The 21,011-nt window shown below is 38.9% G+C and overlaps 1 protein-coding gene across 3 annotated transcripts in view; it reads left to right on the top strand.

Moving 5' to 3' along the window:
- LOC126481569 (hrp65 protein-like) overlaps nt 1-21,011 on the top strand; it is a 158,361-nt gene that overhangs the window by 22,468 nt on the left and 114,882 nt on the right. For all 3 annotated transcript variants that reach the window (XR_007587592.1, XM_050105424.1, XM_050105423.1), the window contains exons 3-5: nt 544-762; nt 857-1,027; nt 15,552-15,682. Coding sequence is in view for 2 of the 3 variants with exons in the window: in XM_050105424.1 (XP_049961381.1) it covers nt 544-762; nt 857-1,027; nt 15,552-15,682 (521 nt within the window). In the remaining variant the exon portion in view is untranslated. The remainder of the gene's footprint in view (nt 1-543; nt 763-856; nt 1,028-15,551; nt 15,683-21,011) is intronic.

The raw sequence follows: 21,011 nt of genomic DNA on the forward strand, positions 1-21,011 counted from the left end.
GGTATTCTCCTTGGTGACTTCCACTTTAGTATTTAGATCATTAACTTTCTGACAGATTGTACAGAAATGCAGTTGACAAATTTCATTGAGACATAATGACCCTACATACTGGACATAAATTAAAATTGGTATTTGTATGTGAATAAAATAAAAAAGGTATTTGTATATGAGTAAAATAGATGGTATGAGTGAAAATTCACCTTGCCAGAATGAGTAGGCCATACATTGTGCCAATGGAAACTGATGCCTTTTATTCATGTATGGAAACATTGCCAAATGATTTGGTTGCAATATGGTCATGGTGAATTTCTAACAACAAATAGGCTGCTTAATACATTTGAAGTTGTATCCACATCAACATAATTTCAACTGCAATGTTTAAATTGATTAGTGCTATGTTGAAAAGGTTTGAATTTCATTAATCATGTGGTACAATAAAAATAAAGTTTAGATGGTGGTAGTGGCCCCATTTTGTTTGCTACAACTTAAATTGCTGAACCAGTGATTTTGTAATGTATTGAAGTAAATTAATCTTAATTTCAGGATCGACTGAATGAACGGCTAGCTGCTCTGATGGCTCCAACACATGATCTTCCACCAATGGATACAACAGAAAAAAAATTCTCCGGCCGCTGCCGATTATATATAGGCAATTTAACAGCTGATGTTACTGACGATGAAATCAGGGAAATGTTTAGCCCCTATGGAGAAGTGGCTGAACAGTTTGTTAACAAGGAAAAGAACTTTGCTTTCATACGCATGGTAAGTTTTTCATGTGTGTGAAGGTGCGTGCGCACCTGCCGTTGGTGCCTACAGTGTAAGGTAAATACACAGAAGTGATATTTGTGTGTTTCAGGACTACCGTGCAAATGCTGAAAAGGCAAAGAGAGAGCTTGATGGGTCTCTACGTAAAGGCCGTTCAATTAAAGTTAGGTTTGCACCACCTGGAGCTGCTATAAAAGTTAAAAATCTAACACCTTGGGTGTCAAATGAACTTTTAGAGAAGGCATTTTCAGTGTTTGGAGATGTAAGTATTTTTGGAATTGTAGAATTTTTAATGTTGGCAATAAGTATTATTACTATTATTGACTTATTATCTGAACACTTGAAAATAAAATCACAAAGCATCCTTAGACGAGTGAAGTTGATGCGTCCAATTCCAAATACTAAGGCTGGAGATGTTTGAGAGTAATTTGACAGATTTCTGTAATTAGTCTTTCTTGAATAATACTAGACTGCTAGTTACACATTTGAACAGAACACCTATTCAGTTGATATTTTTTGGTGTCATTGTATTCAGTGCTTCTGGGTAACAAAATTCTGCCATTTACCGTTTTATTACATTAACCAAGCAAGCGTGTTGCCCACCCTTTCAGTGATGTGTGCAACGTTACCTGCACGATAAGCAAATATGTAAATCATCATCAAAGAATTGTTGGGATTGTTCAGTAATAGGTGCCTTATGTAGGGAATTAAGTACACGTCAAATGAAATCACGATTTCCTGTTTGCCTTTTTTATGTAAGGCATGTCTTATGAGGCGTACTGAATGTGTTCAAACATATTTGTTTCTCTGTTGTGACAGTCAGTCACAATGACATCTGCTATGTTGTGATGAAACTTGGAATTACCGTCTGATGTTTGAAGAAACTTCATGGCTGCATAATTCTGAACAAGTAGATGTCATTTATAAAAAAGAATTTCCTCAGTAATTCTTAAATAATGTTTTATGTGGGATGCAGATTAGGTTTTGTATGTATACATCAAATGTATGCATGGTCTCAGGATCAGGAGAAAAACTGATTTATACTTGTGTTTACTGACTATAGATTTTAATTTTTTGTGATTAATATACATAGGGAACTAGACAGTCAACAAGATCTTTGTCTACATTTGTCAACCGCACGAATGGTTAACAGGTGTAGCTATGCTGCCACAACTAAATAAGCAGTTTAATATTTTTAAGCCTTTGTCAACGATGAATAAATGATAGATACCACAATTACATGACATTTAAACTGCTCAGTGTTATTGGAATTCCCGAAAATGGTCTGCTTGCTTGGTGGGCGCTTAATATGGCAGAGCTATTATTCATCTTTGGTCAGTTTGTGTGTTCATTCAGCTTGTAACACAGGCCTTATCATTGGATGTATGACATGCACCAGCTGAATTTGTCTGAATACTGGACTGAGTGATCTATCAGTTATGGGTATTCTGTATTAAATGAGGATAGGGGTTCTTTCCCATGATAATGTTATTGCACAATTCTGCTTAAACATCAGTTTGTATGCAATTTGGTTGAGAAATTCACAAATAAAAATGGTTTGTGGAAATCAGTCACACTTTAATATTGACTTCTGAAAGCTGGTTCGATTTAAGCAGTTGAGCACTAAAAATAATGTATTCCACTGTGGAGGTCTTTTTTAACATTGTAAAATTATAAAAGTATTTTCATATATACACAGAAAGGTAGTTCGTGCTGTGTATTACGTTCATCTCTTCTCACACTTGTAGTAACGCAACACGTTGAAAATGGCTTGATACTTCCTTCTTAAAAATAATGTGCTGTATAAAAGCTTCCAAGTATTGTATTGTGAAAAATCTATAGATGGGACTGAGTAGAATGAACAGAAATTTTAAGTTTCACAATGTACAAGACTTGAATATCTTGCTATCCACAAGTGAAACTTTTCTCTTTGCCATGTAAGAAATAATACAAATCTGAAAATATAAAGTGTACAGCCCAATAACGCAAAATACTATGGAAGTTTGTCTTGTTAAACATAAATTTTAAAATTGAATTGCTCTGAACTTGATAATCTCTGCTTGGTTATGATGAAACTTGGAATTACCGTCTGAAGTAGTTTGAAGAAACTACTTGGCTGCTTGGTTTCTGAACCTATACCATTAAGATAAAAGTTTAGGTTTTTAGTAGTACTTCCTGAAGAACAAAATTTTCTATGCTGCTGAATAATGTCCGCCTATATGAATCAGACTAAATAGAGGCAGCTAATCAGTAACAGTTAGATGTTTCGTTCATGCATGTCATCTTTGTAGTGATATTTAGTTTGCTGATACAGCATTGGGTCATTACATCTTAAGTGGGCTAATGGTCCCCACTCGACCCTCACGTTTCGATGAATTTTTTACAGGATGTACGTGTAGACCGTATATGAAACACTGCCAAATTACAGCTTCATAAGTAACATGGTGGGGCCACTAGCCACCTTTTCGTAAAGGCTTGGTTTTTGACATTGCGACTGAAATGAATGAATGATCAACTTTGTTTTACCGTTGTTCAGGATCTAAGACCTGTTGTACAGAAACTTTTTGGGTGCAATAGCTTAGTTGTTGTACAAAAGGTCAAACTATGGTAAATTCATCATAGTGTGCTATCAAAGTGGCTCATAAATCTTGTCGTACCAAATTTTGGCTATACAGTAGAGCGTCGATTATCTGAAGTAATTGGGGGACATGGATGTTTGGAAAACTGGTTTGTTCGGATAATCTAACTGTACATGTTTATTTGCCAAAAAGTACTGTACAGTACATTTATTCATAAAACAGGCATCTGTCTTAGTATTACAAAGTAACATACAAAGGCAACTTCAGTAGGAATATATAGTAATAATCTCGTACTTGTCCCTCATAGAAAGGACAACACGTTTACGTTTAAGCATTTTGTACTGTCAAGTTCACTTCTTCACGCAGCAGCACACAATTGGTCATAGCAGAGAACAGAAGGTGACTGTTTGCAATGTGAGAAGCACTTCTTGAGGGCGCGCAGTCCTCCAAACTGCGCGGAGCGACATGCCTCAACTCTAAGCTGGTGCAGCTGTTGCTGTGAACAGCTTTGATACTGCCGCTACTACTACTGCCAGTGCCAAGCCGACAGAAGTGTGCTGATTGTTGAAACACAGCGACTGGCGGCTTGGCCGGTCAGCAGCGCCTTGTGAAGCCCCCATTAGAAGCAATGTTCCGCCAGAGGTGGCCCAGTGCGGCGACTACTGTGGGAAACTTGGTTTGGAAGTGAGGGGTATGATGGACGGTAGGGTGGGAGAGTAACAGGTGCGAGCGAGTACCCAGTTCGGTTAAGTGGTCATTTGGTTGACAGATGTTCGGATAATCGACATTCTACTATACTTCATTGCCTTTTATCTACTGAAAGAGTAACTTTCTGAAGCTGATACTTATCTTCACCCTGTCAGCATGTCATAAGGCTCTGAAAGTGGCATCCAGATTCCTCAAATAGTAACTTGAGTTATCTGAGCTCACCTTGTCTGATCAGAAAGTTTTTATTTTTGGGAAAGACCAGTTTAGTGTCAACAATGGAATTAGGTAACATGCTTCAACAATCAGTCTGAAGCACACTATTGTGTAGTGAAGAGTGTTCAGATGTTGTATGTACCTTTTTCAATTGGTGTAAAGTGCATTGTCATTACTAGATAAACATCTTTTTTCAGCAAGTAAAAATTATTTCAAGGTACGGGGTGGCTCTTTAGAAATGTTTATCAGGTTATTTAATTTTTTTCTGTTGAATTCTCAAGGAAGTGCCCATTATCTGATTGTTTAATATTTTTCAGTTGGACATACAATCCACTTATACTTTATCCAATATTGAAACAAATGACAATTGGAAGCATAAATTTAATTGTATTGTAATGGCTATAAATGTGGTTTCAGTACCATGTCATTGGCCTTGCAGATAATTCTGCATGTCATCTGAAAACATACACACATCAACAAGGCTTCATTCCAATCAAAGAATTTTCAGTAGAGCAACAGGAATTAATAAACCAAAGAGTGAGATATGTCTTACTGAAAATGCACAAATATGCTTTCATTTCTAAGTAATACTTATGGACAAATGACTTCCTACAGCGATCTTGTTGTAATACTTTTGTGCAAAGAACCATTCTGTTAAAAAGGGTTTGCAGATTGTCAGTGTAGGAACGGCAAAAAAAATGCAAACTGTGACTAAAATCAATGTGAAACCTCATAAGATCTGTCCAACTTGCAGAAAACAATTTTTAGCAAAGAAAGCAGAAAAATCATGCAACTTGAAACCAGTCAGAAGATGACGCATATCCAGAAGTATCAATTGATTCAGGTCTGCTTTTGGGGTCTCTCTGAAATTTTAGAGGAGAATATAAAAAAGGACGTGAAAAGTTATGCAAAACGAAAAATAAGTGAAGCTCAAGAGGCAATTGCGAATAACATCGCTGCTGCTGGAGGATTTGCCGCAAAAGATCTTCTAACATGTAGCACAAGCACGACATGTCCTGATTGTGAAGATTATAAGCAGCTGATTAAAGAATTGAGAGAAGTTGCAATTGTCAAGACAGCCTGAAAAATTGCAAATAATGACATTAGTACCACAAAGCTGGACTATGAGAGACGGTGCAAGAATTTGGTGTTTCAGATAGGATGGTAAAAGCAACTAGGAAGTTACAGGCAGAAAATGGTGTATTAGCTCTGCCAAAGAAAAAGTGTGGCAAGATGATTTCAGATGCTGTAAAAGAGAGCGGTAACATTTTTTCAGAATGAATAATTTAGCTTAATTCGTCCAGGTAAAGAACGCTGTGTATTAATTAGAATAAAAGTTCTGGTGCAAAAATACCTTCTTCTGAATAATTTAAAAGAAATGTTTGGAAAATCCAATTTCAGGACCTTGCTGAAGTCGATACGCAGCAAATTTTGCAGTTGAGGCCAAAATGGTGCATCACTGTGGGTGCTGCAAGAACCCAACACCAAAGTGTGAAACTGATGCTTGCAAACACTTGATTAAAGAAGATTACAAGAGTCTAATTGCTAAAACAGTGTGTGATTTGGAAGCTAAAGACTGCATGCTTCACTGCTGTGAAATCTGTCTGGGAAAAGAACTACTGGAACACTTTTTAGAAAGTAGTTTTGAAGACAGTGATCCAGATGATACCATTGAGTTCAAACAGTGGGTGCACAATGATGGAGGTACATTAGAAAACTGGCAGTTGACTGAGGATTTTATTGAAGATTTGATTTCATAAATTGACACTTTACCTTCATTATGTTGCAAAGCACCTAAACTGCATAAAAGAAAGCTGTAAGCCAACTTAACTGATCATATTACTGGACTTTGCTGGAAATTATTCCTTCATTGTCTAGGATGCAGCTCAAGGTTTTCACTGGAATAACAGCCAAGTAACTTTACACCCAGTTGTTGTGTACTTTAGAAATAACTTGGACGTCATCAGCATCAGCTACTGTATAAGTGACAGCCTGAAGCATGATGCAATGGCTGTACATACTTTTATAGTGAAATTAATAGATCTAAAGTGTCTCCTTGGAAAAATCTCACACACTTACTACTACAGTGATGGGTCAGCAGCACAGTACAAAAACTTCAAAAATTTTCTGAATCTCTACAACCATCAAAATTGTTGGAATCTCAGCTGAATGAAACATTTTTGCTACAAGCCATGCAAAATCTCCATGTGATGGAACTGGAGGAACTGTAAAGTGCCTGGCAGCAAGAGGAAGCCTTCAGAGACCAACTGAGGACCAGATTTTGATACCAACTGATTTGTTTAAATACTGTGCAAAGAATATCAGAGGAATCCAATTCATTTTTCTTTCAAAAGAAGAAATTTAAACATTAACAACCGAGCAGGAAGCAAGGTTCAAAAATGGCTGCACAGTATCAGGAACAAGAGAATCACCGTTTTGTGCCATTAAATGAAAAGCAAGTTTGTATTAGAAGAGTATCCAATGATTTTTTTTTTTTTTTTGCAAATGTTGACCAAAGTCAAGCAACAGTTTCATTCAGAAATATTACAGCCTTACAACTGGGCCAATACATTGCATGTATATATGATGGAAAATGGTGAATTGGTAATGTGTCTGAAGTTTCAGAAGAAAATGTTTGTTTCATGCACCCCAATGGATCTGCACATTCATTCTATTGGCCAGCTAGGCAGCATGCTTGTTGGATTCCAAACCAACACATTGTCATTCCAGCTCTATCAGCAACAAGAATGGGTGGACATTATAGCTTGTTAGAATCAACTGTAATTGCTATTAGTAATGCATTTCAGCAAATGAATGAATAAGAACTGAAATATTTGGCTGGGGAACCATAAAGAGTATGACTGGTACATATATTTCTTAATGTAATATAAATGTTAGTTCATTTGGTATGACAAGATTTATGGGCCACTTTGATAGCATACTATGATGAATTTAGCATAGTTTGACCTTTTGTTTTACATCTAAGATATTGTACCAAAAAAGTTGAACAGGATCACAGTTTCAGCATGACAGGTCTATTAGATCCTGAGTAATGGTAAATCAAAGTTGATCATTTATTCATTTGCGTCACAATGTTGAGAAATGGTAATGAAAATGTTAGTTTATTTGTTCTTAAATGCAAAGTCTCCAAAATAAAAACTTTTTCTGATCAGATAAGGTGAGCTCTTTTCAATGGTATCCTGAAAAATCAAATTTGAGTGATCCCTTTTGAGATATGACCTTTCGAAAGTAAGCCAAAATTGACGAATTAAATTTTTTAGCACTTTGAACTTTGATAACTGAGTTATGTGAGCAATTTGGGTGCCACTTGCAGAGCTTTGACATGGTGGCAGGATGCAGATAACTGAAGTATTAACTTCAGAAAATTACTCTTTCAGTAGATACAAGGCAATAAAGTATAGCCAAAATTTGATACGACAAGATTTATGAGCCACTTTGATAGCACACTATGATTAATTTACCATAGTTTGACCTTTTGTACAACTAAGCTATTGTGCCCAAAAAGCTTAACAGGATCACAGTTTCGGCAAGACAGGTCTCTTAGATCCTGAACAATGGTAAAACAAAGTTGACGATTTATTCATTTCAGTAGCAATGTCGAAAAGCGAGCCTTTACAAAAAGGTGGCTAGTGTCCCCACCATACTACTTACGAAACTAATTTGGCAGTGCTTCATCCTCTAAACATTTCATCAAAATTGGAGATGGTAGAGTGGGGAGCGTGTCTAAATTTAGGCCACTTGACATGGAATGACCGTATTGTAAGTAGTGTTCATCACATAAAAGAATTTTAATCAGTATTCCACATTTGTATGGAGTGAAACCTTGTGTAAGTGATCCATGAACGATAAAACAGTACATAAGAAGAGAACATAATCTTCGGAAATACAGTGCTATGGAAGAATAGTGAAGATTAGATAGAGAGATCAGGTAACCAATGAATAGCGCTATCAATAGGTGCATATCAATCTTAAAATACATGATGTTCATGTGCAGGCTGAAGTGATGAACAAAAATTTGTTTCAAAGCCAATATTGAATCCTGGTCATACTGCTCACTGGGCAGATGGGTTAACCACTATGCCACCTTGGCACAGTGGCTCTGCAGAACTGTGTGGCTAACACTAGCCTGCCTCATTAAATTCAAATTCCCATTCATGCTTCAGCCCACCTGGTATTCCTCCTAAACTCAAACAGCATTGCAGAGGCTTTTCCAACTTTGTATGGCACGTCAACATCGAATGAAATGAGGGACCCTCCCTGAAACCAAGGCATAGGTTCTTCAATGAAATGAAACGGTTTGGTTCCATCCAGGGGCAACCCTCCCGAAAACCCAGGCATAGGTGCTTTAATGAAATGAAACTGTGTGGTCCATGCAGGATCCCGCTATTTTGATAGTTGGGGAGACTGCAATGCTGAGTGGGTAGCTAATGGCTCAGGAGTCACCTGGTATGCCAGCTAGGTTGGTTGGGTTGGAGAAGGGACCAAACTATGCAGTCATCAGTCCCTCCGACCTTGGAATAACTAAAACCAACAAAACCTCACACCATAAGAGGGAATTACAATGGCCATAAAATGACAAACTATTGACAGAGAAGGAAGGAAGAAGGTGGAAGAAGAGAGAGGGGGAAAGAAAGTGGCAAATGATGGGCATAAAGGAAGAAGCATAGGTAGAAAAGATATACTCAAGAGAAAACAGATCCCATAAGGAAAGGAGCGGGAAGGCAGAGGGCGGAGGCGAACCACCAAGCCCAGTCGAAGCCAGGCCAGTCGGTGTGCAGGGGGGAGCAAGACAGCATGCCATCCCCTCCACCCACCAACATGGTTGAAGGTCCCACCCTTAAATAAAGCGATAAAAAACCCTATCATGAAGAAATCATAAAACATCAGCTGCTGAGGTACTCTCAGCTAACACCAGGGGTAGTGAGTCAGGAAAGCTAAGTCCATCACAGGGTGGCTAAGTTGGGACTGTCCAGTAAGAGGTGAACCACAGTCAACATGGATCCATGACGACAGAGGGGGTCCTCACGCTGGAGGAGATAACCAGGAGTCAGCCAAGTTATGGCCAATGTGGAGCTGGCAAAGGATGACAGAAGCCTCAAGAGAGGCCCATGAGGAGGACTGCCCCATAGTTGTAGAATCCTTTGCAGTGGCAGAGAGCTTGCACAAACTGTTTAAAAAGTCACTACAGATAGTGAAGGACAGTCCTAACTTGCACTGACTGTTCAAGAAGTTACTATAGATAGTGAAGGACAGTCCTGAGCAGAAGTGGACGTGGTCCAGTGCACGCAAGATGGCCACCAATTCTGCAGTAAAAAAACTACAGTTATCTGGCGAGGAACGAAGTTATGCATGTCTCGCATAGGTGTAAGCATAACCAGTGTGACCAGCAACCATGGAGCCTTCGGTATAAATCACTTCTGAACCCTGGAATGAACTGGGGAGACAGTAGAATTGGTGGTGAAGGCCGCCCGGAAGGACAGAATCCTCTAAATTGATGGAGAGATCAAGACAGAGCTGTAGCTGACACACTCACCACAGAGGGGTATGTGCAAGAGCGGAGAAAAAGCCCACATCGTGGCTGCCACCATGGGAGGTTAATCTCAGTGTCTAGATAAAGGAAGCCATAATTGGGATGCAGTGAATGTGGGACACGTAAGATATCAGCTGTTAGCGCAAAACTTGCAGTGGTGGAATACCTGCCTGTGTGAGAAGGCTAATCACGGGGCTAGTCCGGAAGGCACCAGTCGCAAGTCATACCCCACAGTGGTGGATGGGGTCTAGTATCTGCAATGGTTGAAGGTGATGCAGAACCATAGACAAGACTCCCGTAGTCTAAACGAGACTGGGCCAGTGCTTTGTACAATCGCAGTAGAATAGTGGTCTCCACCTCAGGTGGTATTGCACAGACATCTAAGAACATTGAGATGCAACCAGCAAGTCCTCTTCAGCTGGTGAAGATGTGGCAGCCGTGTCAACTGGGCATCGAAGACCAGACCCAAGAACTGATGGGTGTCCACCACCTTGAGAGATTGGCAGTCGAGGAGCAAGTCCACATGGGGATGGACTGTAAGGCAATGGCAGAAATGCGTGACATGCGACTTGGCCACTGAAAACTGAAAGCCATGGGAGAGAGCCCAAGGTTGTGCCTGGTAGATTGCCCCACTGTAGGTGGTATTCTGCAGCGTCCATGACAGTGGAAGCGATGTAGATACAAAAATAGTCAGCATACAAAGAGGGGGACACTGTCGGCCCATCAGCTGCCACCATTCCATTAATGGCCATGAGAAAGAGGGGGATGCTCAGCACAGAACCCTGTGGAACCCCATTTTCTTGCAGATGGGAGGGGCTGTAGGAGGAACCAACTTGGACGCGGGAAGAGCTCACGAAGGCCCCATTCGTGAAGGGTGGTGAGGATGTGGTGGCGCCAGGTGGTGTCGTAGGCTTTATGTAGGTCAAAGAAGACTGCAATGAGGTGAGGTGTTGTCGATGGGAAAAAGCCGACCAGATAGCAGACTCCAGGTGGACCTAGTTATCCACTGTAGAGTGACCACAGTGAAAACCACCTCGAGTCGATGACAAAAGGTCGCAGGATTCAAGGATCCAAAACAGCTGCTGACTCACCAGGCGTTCAAGGAGCTCGCAGAGGATGTTGGTGAGGCTAATTGGACAGCAGCTATTCAACTGAAGAGGTGGCTTCCCAGGCTTCAACACTGGAATAGCAGTGCTTTCCTGCCATTGGGTAGGAAATACCCCCTCACTCCAGGCAGTTGTAAAGGGTCAGTATACGATGGTGGCCAGCCACTGATAAGTGTTGGAGCATTTGGTTATGTATCCAATCTGGTCCAGGAACAGTGTTGGGACAAAGGGCAAGGGCGCTGGCGAATTCCCACTCGCTAAATGGGGCATTATAAGGACACAAGCAGCATGAAGTGAGACACACACTCTTTCAGGGGAAAGAATGTGGGCATATACTGAGTTGATGCAGAGGCTTGGGCAAAGTGTTGAGTGAAATGCTCTGCGACAGTCCGTATGGGTAGGGACAATACCATGCACAGAAATTTCTGCAATGCTGGGGGAGCACGATTGCCAAAAATTCACCTGAGTCTCGCCCGGACTTGTGAAGAGGGGATGTGCGGTCCTATTGCAGCCACATATCATTCCCAGCAAATCAGTTTCTGAAATTTGATTAGGTAACAGGCCCAGGTGCGGAATCATTTAAAGACCAGGAGGAGAGCAGTAGAAGGGTGCTGCTTGAAGTGTTGAAGAGCACAGCGGCAGTCTTTCATGGCCGCAGCAATTTCTGGAGTCCACCAAGGGACCATCTTCTGACTAGGGGAACCCGAGGAAGAATGGAATCAGTCCGGAACCGTGAGACTGCTACGGTCGCAGGTTCGAATCCTGCCTCGGGCATGGATGTGTGTGATGTGCTTAGGTTAGTTAGGTTTAAGTAGTTCTAAGTTCTAGGGGACTGATGACCTCAGATGTTAAGTCTCATAGTGCTTAGAGCCGTTTGGAGGTGGTGGGAGGATTGGGGATGTGTGAGGGTATGGCGTGGGAAATCTGTTTGTGGATGAGGTTGGAAGGATATTTCCTCGTGAGTGGTGGTCTTCTGTAATGGTCTTCTGTAATTCTAAGGTTGTGCATTCTGCAGGAACTTTCCTAAAAATATTAATGAAGAGTTAATTACTTTTGGGGAGCAGGGAGCTTTGACACAGCTTATCTGAAAGAAAGGATTGTTTGGTAAGGTACCGTCTGATGGATTAAGGAATAGATTATTAATGGAAGAAAGTGTGGGGAAAAAGGGCCATTGAAAATTTTCAGAGGGGTAAAAAGATTGACTAGAGCACGTAAGTTATAAAGTAGATGTAGGGTGTAGTAACTGTGCAGCAATTGGCTTTCACAGGATGGATCAATGTGGAGAATTAAAATTACACCAAACTGATCTTCGCAGTGATAACACAGTAAAATTACACATTTTGAATATTACACTGTTGTGATTATTATTTGTGTTAAGAATTGCATTGCTGGAAGAAGCAACTATCCAGTTTGTACAGTTTGGTATGCTGGTAGCATAATTCACTGTTGAACCGTGGTTGGGACAGATTTTATTTTAGAATTACAATCACTTGGACAGACGACAGGCTGTAGACATGAACTCCAATTATAAATAAATATATATAAAATCTTCGATCATTGCCAATTGTTGGTACTAAGATTAAAAAATCTTGTCTCCGGATTTTTTCAAAGAAACTTATTGCTAAATGTTTAAAGTGTTTGTTTTCCTATATAATGAACTATCTATTGTTAATGATATCTGCTCAGCATGATGAAACTTGGAATTACCGTCTGATGTGGTTTGAAGAAACTACTTGGCTGCTTGTTTCTGAATGAGTAGATGTTGTTTAAAATATTAAAAATATTCGGGTTTCTGTCCTCACAAGATACATACAGTATTAAACTAATAAACTTCATAACAAATACTTCTGGAACCTTTTAAGATATAATTGTTTCCTCAAATTGTAAGAAAGTCGCTACTGAATCGTGTCATAAGTACAGGGTTATTACAAATGATTGAAGCGATTTCTCAGCTCTACAGTAACCTTATTATTTGAGATATTTTCACAATGCTTTGCACACACATACAAAAACTCAGTTTTTTTAGGCATTCACAAATGTTCGATATGTGCCTAATCTCACATTAGCTTGACTTCATTCTCTGAAACCTATAGGTAGTTTAGCAGATTGCTGTATGATAAGGAAATTTGTATTACCACGTGGAACTGTTGTGCCAGGCCGATAGGCGCGTAATTGGAGATACTAGGTGTCTAATTACATATTCAGTATTGTTTGAAAATTGACTTTAAAATGGTGTTAATTGCACTTTGCTTCATATAGCTTACCCAATACAACTGGACAATGCGCCAGTTAACAAAGGCATGCAAGTTGCCCTTCCTTGGCAAGGTCCATTCTACATTAAGTAATTCCACAATAAACAAAGCATAAAGTCTACACTGTAATGTTACATCAGCAATTTAGATAAATCACAAAAGGATAGTGTCATAAATACTTCATAAAATTTAGTATGTCATTGTTTAAATACTCAAGGTACTGGAATGCACATTTGCAGCTATTGGTGCAAGGACTTCTCATAAACTGAACAGATTCCTTAGCTATTGTTTCAAATACTGCAACAATCTAAGTTTGAATTCCTCTTAGGTCACTATAACTTCTGCATTCGACCATAAGCTACCCCACAGAAAAAGATAAATTATCTCAAGTGCTGCTAACGGATAATGTGTTCATATTATATCCACTGACCAAGAAAGTGATGGGTGTGTGCTTTCTTAGCCATAAGCTAGTGATGTGACTGGCACCCATTTCTGTACTACGTACTGATGGTACAGGAAGTTCCAGCACTGAATTTTTGGGCATAAAGAAAGTGATTTTATTGCTTTACAAAACTGTGTAAACTGGAGTTCCCTAAGTTTTTTAGCACATGGCAGATGTATATTTAAAGTGCGCACTGTGATGTGGTGTATCTTTGTTTTTATCAAAATGGTACAACATTAAACAGATGTCTTCGAGAAGTAGGTGAACTGCAACTAAAACAAATGAAATGAAGCAACAATTGTATTGAAGCGTTTGTCAAAGAAGGTGATTGTGTTGATAGACACAATGATGAAAGTAGTTTATGGAGTTTGCTTATTGCTAACCAACAAAGTAGCATTAAAACATCACAGGGGAACTTGGTTTTGCTGTAGCTACATTTTAACAATATTGCACATGAGAGTTGTGTGGAAGATGATTATAAAGTTTTGTGCTGACTGACAACTGAGCAAACAGAGCAGTTCATGCACATGTCTCAGAACTTTGACACACACTGTCAAAAAGGGGTGAATCATATTTGAATATATTCAAGGAATCCTTCATTGTGTGCTGACGAAATAACTTATCATTTCCACTGTTCCACAGGTGCTGTTGATCAATGCACACAGCAGATTACTCACCACATCTCTCATCAGCTTTTCTCAGTTCCAATTGCTAGGTGGACTTAGAATACTTAGCATTTGGTTCACCATGTAACAAGCATGTCTGCAGCAACCAAAGGTGTAATGATGAGTATCACCAGATGATTGTACCTCACGCTACTCCCAGAGAATTATTTCTCACGAAGTTCTCTCATTTTGTCAGTGACGGGGACATCCTGTTTGAATGTTGTAAAAAAACTGTTCACAAGGATTAGCCTGACTCAGAATGTGAGGATAAGTAGTTTCTTTGGCACTATGTCATGCCTACTGTCTCATTCTTCCAGTTCAATTTTTGGGCAAGAGGAATAACTATACACCCCACAGCCCACCTTATCCTGCTCCGGCTGACTTGATACTCTTTCCTAAATTCTGCTCACAATGGGGAGAATATTGAGGATGTTAAATTATTTTGGGTAAATGTAATTTTGTAGTAGTATGTCTGAAATTGTTCTTCCTCTAAGAAAGCAGATAACTTTTTAAGAAATTTGCATAATTATTACTCGCTACAGTCTCTTTAGTGAAATCTGGATCAACTGTAGGCTCAAATGATAGACCATACATTCACTCTCCATTGCCTCTGATATTCCTGCCTCAGTCACTGAAAATTCTCAGCAGTTGTTTAATGTTTACTTACTCCAAACTCCTTTCTACGATTTGTAATAATAGTGTTATTGATATAGAGAACTCTTTAAGGGAGTCACGGCAAGCATCAGAACACAATAGTATCCCATACGATAAGCATACATTGTGTGTGTAACCTGGCTGACATTTTCATATTCTGTCTGCATTGTCTTTGAATACAAATTAGCTACCAGTTTTTGAAAGTCCTACAGTAAGCAGCAACATACAAATAAATTGTAGACTAGGAAGTGATGTTATCTCCTGTGCCTGTGTGTTGTGGAGCAAACAGTTATATATTAATGTTGTTTTAATACTAAATATTGAATGTCCACCTAAGACAATTACTTTTATGGTCAAAAAATTTAAAACTTAAATTTTAGCTACTGTAGTCTCTTCAGAGCTACTAGCTGGATTTCAGATTGTGAGATGGTCAAGAAGCTGTATGAGATGTTATTGTTTTCATAGAACACACACAAATTTTCTTGCAAAGCAGTTAAAAAAAAATAGTAGGGTGAAAAAGATTAGATATGGCATTTTGTAACTAAAATGTGTAATGCAATACTTGCCTCAAACTATATTTTATTTTACAAATACACTTTGAAAAATTTTTCCCTAGATTGAAAGAGCTGTTGTCATTGTGGATGACCGAGGAAAGTCAATGGAAGAAGGTATAGTTGAATTCGCCCGTAAGCCTGCAGCTCAGATGGCTATGCGCAGATGTGCAGAAGGCTGCTTTTTCCTTACAGCGTAAGTTATCTTTAAATTTTTGTTTTGGTATTCTGTGGAACTTCGTGGGTTTCATGCATTAACTCTATTTATTTTGTCTAGTGGTCTTTATTGATTGTGAGAACTCGGTACAAGAAGGCTAATTTGTAAACAAAAATAAGTAATGCTATTCAGAACAATATTTATAACCCTATAGTGTTGGCCCGAAAATTTTGCAAACTATTATTTCAGTGGAACAGCTGAGCGAAAACAGTGGATTTAGTTGTTTGCTAGAAAATAGTTGTCTCATGTGGTTGTCTTAAGTAGTGATTGAATTTGTCATTCATTCTTTGGAGTGTAACCAGACCATTCAGTTGTTTATAGTTTTACATATCTGTAGTATTACTTATTCCAGTCCATGGGAACAATCGAATGAAAATAGTCGACAGTGTCCATCGCAAGCAGTTGTGATAAGCATTTTATTGTTTTGACATTGTGAAGTTTTCATTGTTGACTGCATTAATCTCAGTTATTCTGTTATGGGTTTTTACTATTATTTTTGTTCTGATATTTGCTTTTTGAGTGTGAATAAGTGCCTTTTTGTTCGGTTTGTATTTATGTACATACTGTGTCTATGTACAGTATGTAGAGAAACAACTGGGATACCAGTTTGGTTTTACAAAGAGTAGTCTATGGCATTTCCTGAACCTCTCACCCAGTGTAAAGTCCCAAATGAGTGGGAAAAAGGATAAGTGACTTCTGTATATAAAAAGGGTAAAAGAACTGGTTTGCAAAATTAAACACACATCCATAACATTCGTTTGCTGCAGCATTATAGAACGTAATAGAGAGTAGAAAATCCTGAATCTCTCACAGACCGAAGAGCTTACGTACATAAATTAGCATGGTTTTATCGAGCATCACTTGTAAGGAATTTGGCTTGCCTTTTTCTCACAATATACTGTGAACTATGGATGAAGTGCAATGGGCACATTGGATATTGCCAGAATTTGAAAAAGCATTTGACACAGTACCCAACTGCAGACTGTTAACGAAGGTATGACTACAGGAAATAGTTTGCCAATTTCTGATTGGCTCAAATACTTATGAAGTAATACAGCCCAGTATGTTGCCTTTGACAGCGAGTGGTCTTCAGGGACAAGGTATCAGGAGTGCCCTAGGGATATTTTGCAGTTGGTGTGGTGAATGGCAGATAGCCCAAAATATAGGAATGCAGATGAACAGGAAAAAACTCTGTACTGTTTGGATACCGCATTGGTAGTCCTGCTGAGCACAGTTGAATTGTTTAAATATGTGGGCCTGATGATGCAAAGCAATATGAAATGGAATGAGCATGTTAGGATTGTGGTAGGGAAGGCAAATGGTAGACTTCAGTTTTTTTGGAAGAACTTTGGCGAAGTGTGGTTCACCTGTAAAGGAGATGGCATACAGGATGTTAGTGCAAACTATTCTTGAGTAATGTTTGGGTGTTACGGGTTGGCACCAGATCACATTAATGGAAGACACCAAAGGCAACATTCTTTTCAAGGAACACCATTGAAAAATTTAGATAACTGGCATGTGAAACTGATTGCAGATTATCCTATTGCCACCAACATTTCGCATAACAACCACAATGATACGAGAAATTCACGTGTACAGAGTCATTTTTCCCTTGTTCTCTGAGTGGAAAGTCGTTTTACCTTCACTCTGCCTGAGAGTCGACCAGGAAAGGAAAAGACTAATAGTGGTACGGGTACCCTCTGCCACACACCATACAGTGGCTTTCGGAGTGTGTATGTATGTGGTTACAAATAGACATTTTCTTAAATAGTAGACTTCGTATCTGCATCAGAATATCAAAACACAATACTGTGGAAATGGAAAAAATCATATACCTGAATAAAACTGATGCTGAAGACAAATTCAGTAAGGTATACAGGTCTGTAAGGATAAATCATGAAAGTATAGTAAATAAGTCCAAAGAAGGGTAATGAATGATGAGAGATAACTCTGGCAGATCACCACAATTTTTAATAAATGTATTTTGTCCTTTCCTGTTCGTCACTTCTGCATTTAACAGAAGAGAATTATTGATGATCGGCGCAAACCCTTGGGCAGAGCGCTTCAATAAATTTAAATTAAAAGCAATTATTTATTTAAGCATAAATTTATAATGTAGCACCAGTTACAGAAATACACATTTAATGCCAGGTGTATGAAAAATTCTGATTTAAGTAAATAAATATGCATAAATTTTGATAAGTATTTAATATTTAGAAATATATTTTTTATTCAAATGTTTTTTAAAAAAGGACAACTCTAATTCACTGTCAGTATTTGTCATTCAGTTGCTTCACATTTATTGAAACCACCCAGTAATGGAGAATAAGTGAAAACATTTGTATATCTGACACAGTGTGTAGAGATTGGCTTCATTCAACTGAAAACCAGCTAAGCAAAATAACAATAAACTGACAAGTCAGTTGTCCCGTTGCTAAGATTAGATGAAAGGCTGTATCTTCTACATTGAATAGTTCTCGGAACAGACAACGAATTTGCTTAGAGAGGGAAGTTTTATTCGAGGAAGATATTGGTTAAGCAGGTGGCGTTAAGAGATCTTACACATTTGTAAATCGTTTACTACTGTTTGCAAGAGTTCTTCTTGTAATGTTAAAATGTGGCATTTAGCTTAAATGTTTTCGACTGTCTTTAAATTGTTCCAATTTGTGTTGTAGATGAATGTCCATTCAGTATGATAGTATAAGAATTTCAAACATGCCTTCAATTAATGTTTTTTTTTTTTTTGTGGAATCATACTGCCTAAAGGAGAATTTGAGCATCTTATAAGTAGTCTGGTACAGATTTGTTCATAGTGAAATTGTCCTGATGCCACCGGAGGGACTAATGTGATGAAAAGGTTCCTCATTAATGATAGCTGTGATTGGTTACCACTCGTAGATGACGTTCCTCTCCTTAACGATTCACATTGCCTGTAACTGAAAGTAAATGATCCTACTGTAGACTAACACGCTGTTACTTGTTTCCCCTCCCCCCTCCAGTCATTCGTTTCAAGCAGTTACTGATGTGGAAGTGATGTAATGGAAACTTTACTTCCATAGCAGTTAGTTATAGCATTGTCCTTATTCCCAAATTACAAACTTATGTGCAGAAATGATATAATAAAAACTTCTGTTAATTAGTTTCTAAACAGCAGATTCTGCAGTTTTTTAAAGGATGTAACACAACAGCTTTATCTTTCAAAACCTGTTGTGAAATATAATTTGGTAATAAGTGATGCCTTTATGATACTGCGACGGTATGTATCTGCACTATGCTGCCACCAATAGGCCATTCTGCACACTGTAGCACGCTTACCAACTTACAGGACAACGGCACGAAATTTCAATTTGTTGTTACAAATTTAAGGTTTTCATTTGACTCGCCCTCATACTGTTTCGCTGTTATGGATGTGTGTTCACATCCTGCTCCACTGTCCCCCAAATGCTGTGGTTGTGTATATGCTCGCTGTTTGGGATTTCCTACAGTGCCATAGACATCTGTGCATGTCCTGAGCTACCGACCTCGGTCATTAAAATACATGGCTATTTACATCTGTGTGTCTCCTGAGCCACCAACCTTGCTCATTAAAATACACAGCTCAACTAAACTTACTAATACTATTGTAAATTGTAGCCGGACACTAGTCTGATCTAGGTAGGTCATTTGTTATCCAGTTAGAGCCCATGTACTGGCATGGTTTGTGGCTGTTTCCCAGTCATCTGAACATATCACCACTGCAACAACGCAAAGCAAGCACTGCAGTAATGTGCTACATAAAGGCCTGACACTTTGTCAGGATAGTTGGTGGTAGGTCATAAACAGCAAGATATAGCCTGTCAGTTACATGTCACTCAAAAGTGGTGTGGAAAAAGTACAGATACGGGAAATGTGAACGACAGACCTTGCAGGCTTATTTTCCTATGACAACACCAATGCAGGATTGTTTTCTCCAAATGTTAGGTTGCAGGGGCCCAATGTCAACTGCCAGAAATATTGAAAATGACTTCTCTTGGGCAACAGGGATTCATGCCTCAGACCAAACAGTACGCAGAAGATAGCATCAGGGTGGTTTCCATCCAAGAACAACAATGAGAAGTTTTGCGATGAACCAATGGAATGGCTTCAGTCAAAAGAGCTGGGCTCTCTCACATCAACATTGGACCATTGCAGAAAGGAGTAATGTCATGTTTGCTGATGAGGCCAGGATTGTTTTGCGACTAGACCTAGACATGTTAGGGTTTGAAAAAGTGCTAGGCTACAAATACACCAGGAATACAGATATGTTCAGGAAGCTCATCTATTTGCAGTTGGAAGTGAATTTTGTGGGCAGCAATAAAGATGGGCTGGCAGGCCCCTCTAATTCACATCTGTGGCATTTTGACTGGTCCCTTATACCTCAGAAATCATATAAATAATCTCAAGGCCCTAGATATGTGAAATCGTGACGACTTCGTCTTAGTCTATGCCAAGCCAAAGTTTTTGTATCTTCAAAGATGCAACATCAGTGGAATGCATTGACCAGTGCATGCAATTGAGCATGCATGGGACCTGTTGATGGTGGTCATTGCACCTCTACCCTAAGATAAACATGACTGTATTATCCAGAGCATGCCTCAGAGCGGAAGAACTCTTCCATGTATGGAGAGGATATACTCACTACCAAAGGATGAGGATGATGATATACAGATTTCACTGTTTTTCCAAGATCTTCACCCAGAAGAGACCCTACTTTGTTTAGTAATGATTTTTTTGTGACTAACGAAAACTGCTGGTTTTCTGAAGGAATTGTGTGTGCATTTTGTTAAGGTGTTGACAAGTGTCAGTGGGCATACTAAAAGAAGGCATTGTATTAAACTCTTGATATTCCAAACTTTTGTTGAGGTGTGTATGAAACAGACTACACAATATGTTGAAGACACTTACATAGGAAAGTGACAGCAGCTAATCTAACTTGTCTGGCTGTAGTGACAGGAAAATTGTAAACTGCTGAGGGAGAGACCAGCAAGATGGCATGCTGTGTGACACTAAATGTGGTTTTCATGCAGCTGTGGTAGGTAGTTGGGAAGTTGCTGCTGTGAGTGGGAGAACCAAATAGTGTGTTGGTACTGAAAACACTAGGCAGTAAAAGAACGTATAGATCTTGGATATGAAACACAATGATTAGTAACCACCACATTATCCAATTTCTTAAAGTTAACAATACTATGGTTAAGAGGAAATGATCCAAACAAAAAATTGCAGAAACTTAACTGAAGCAGTATCCTGAAATATATAATAAGCTAAAATATTTCTGTAGTACAAATCTGTA

Source organism: Schistocerca serialis, chromosome 5 (genome assembly GCF_023864345.2).
Source record: "Schistocerca serialis cubense isolate TAMUIC-IGC-003099 chromosome 5, iqSchSeri2.2, whole genome shotgun sequence".
NCBI classification, from domain to species: domain Eukaryota; kingdom Metazoa; phylum Arthropoda; class Insecta; order Orthoptera; family Acrididae; genus Schistocerca; species Schistocerca serialis.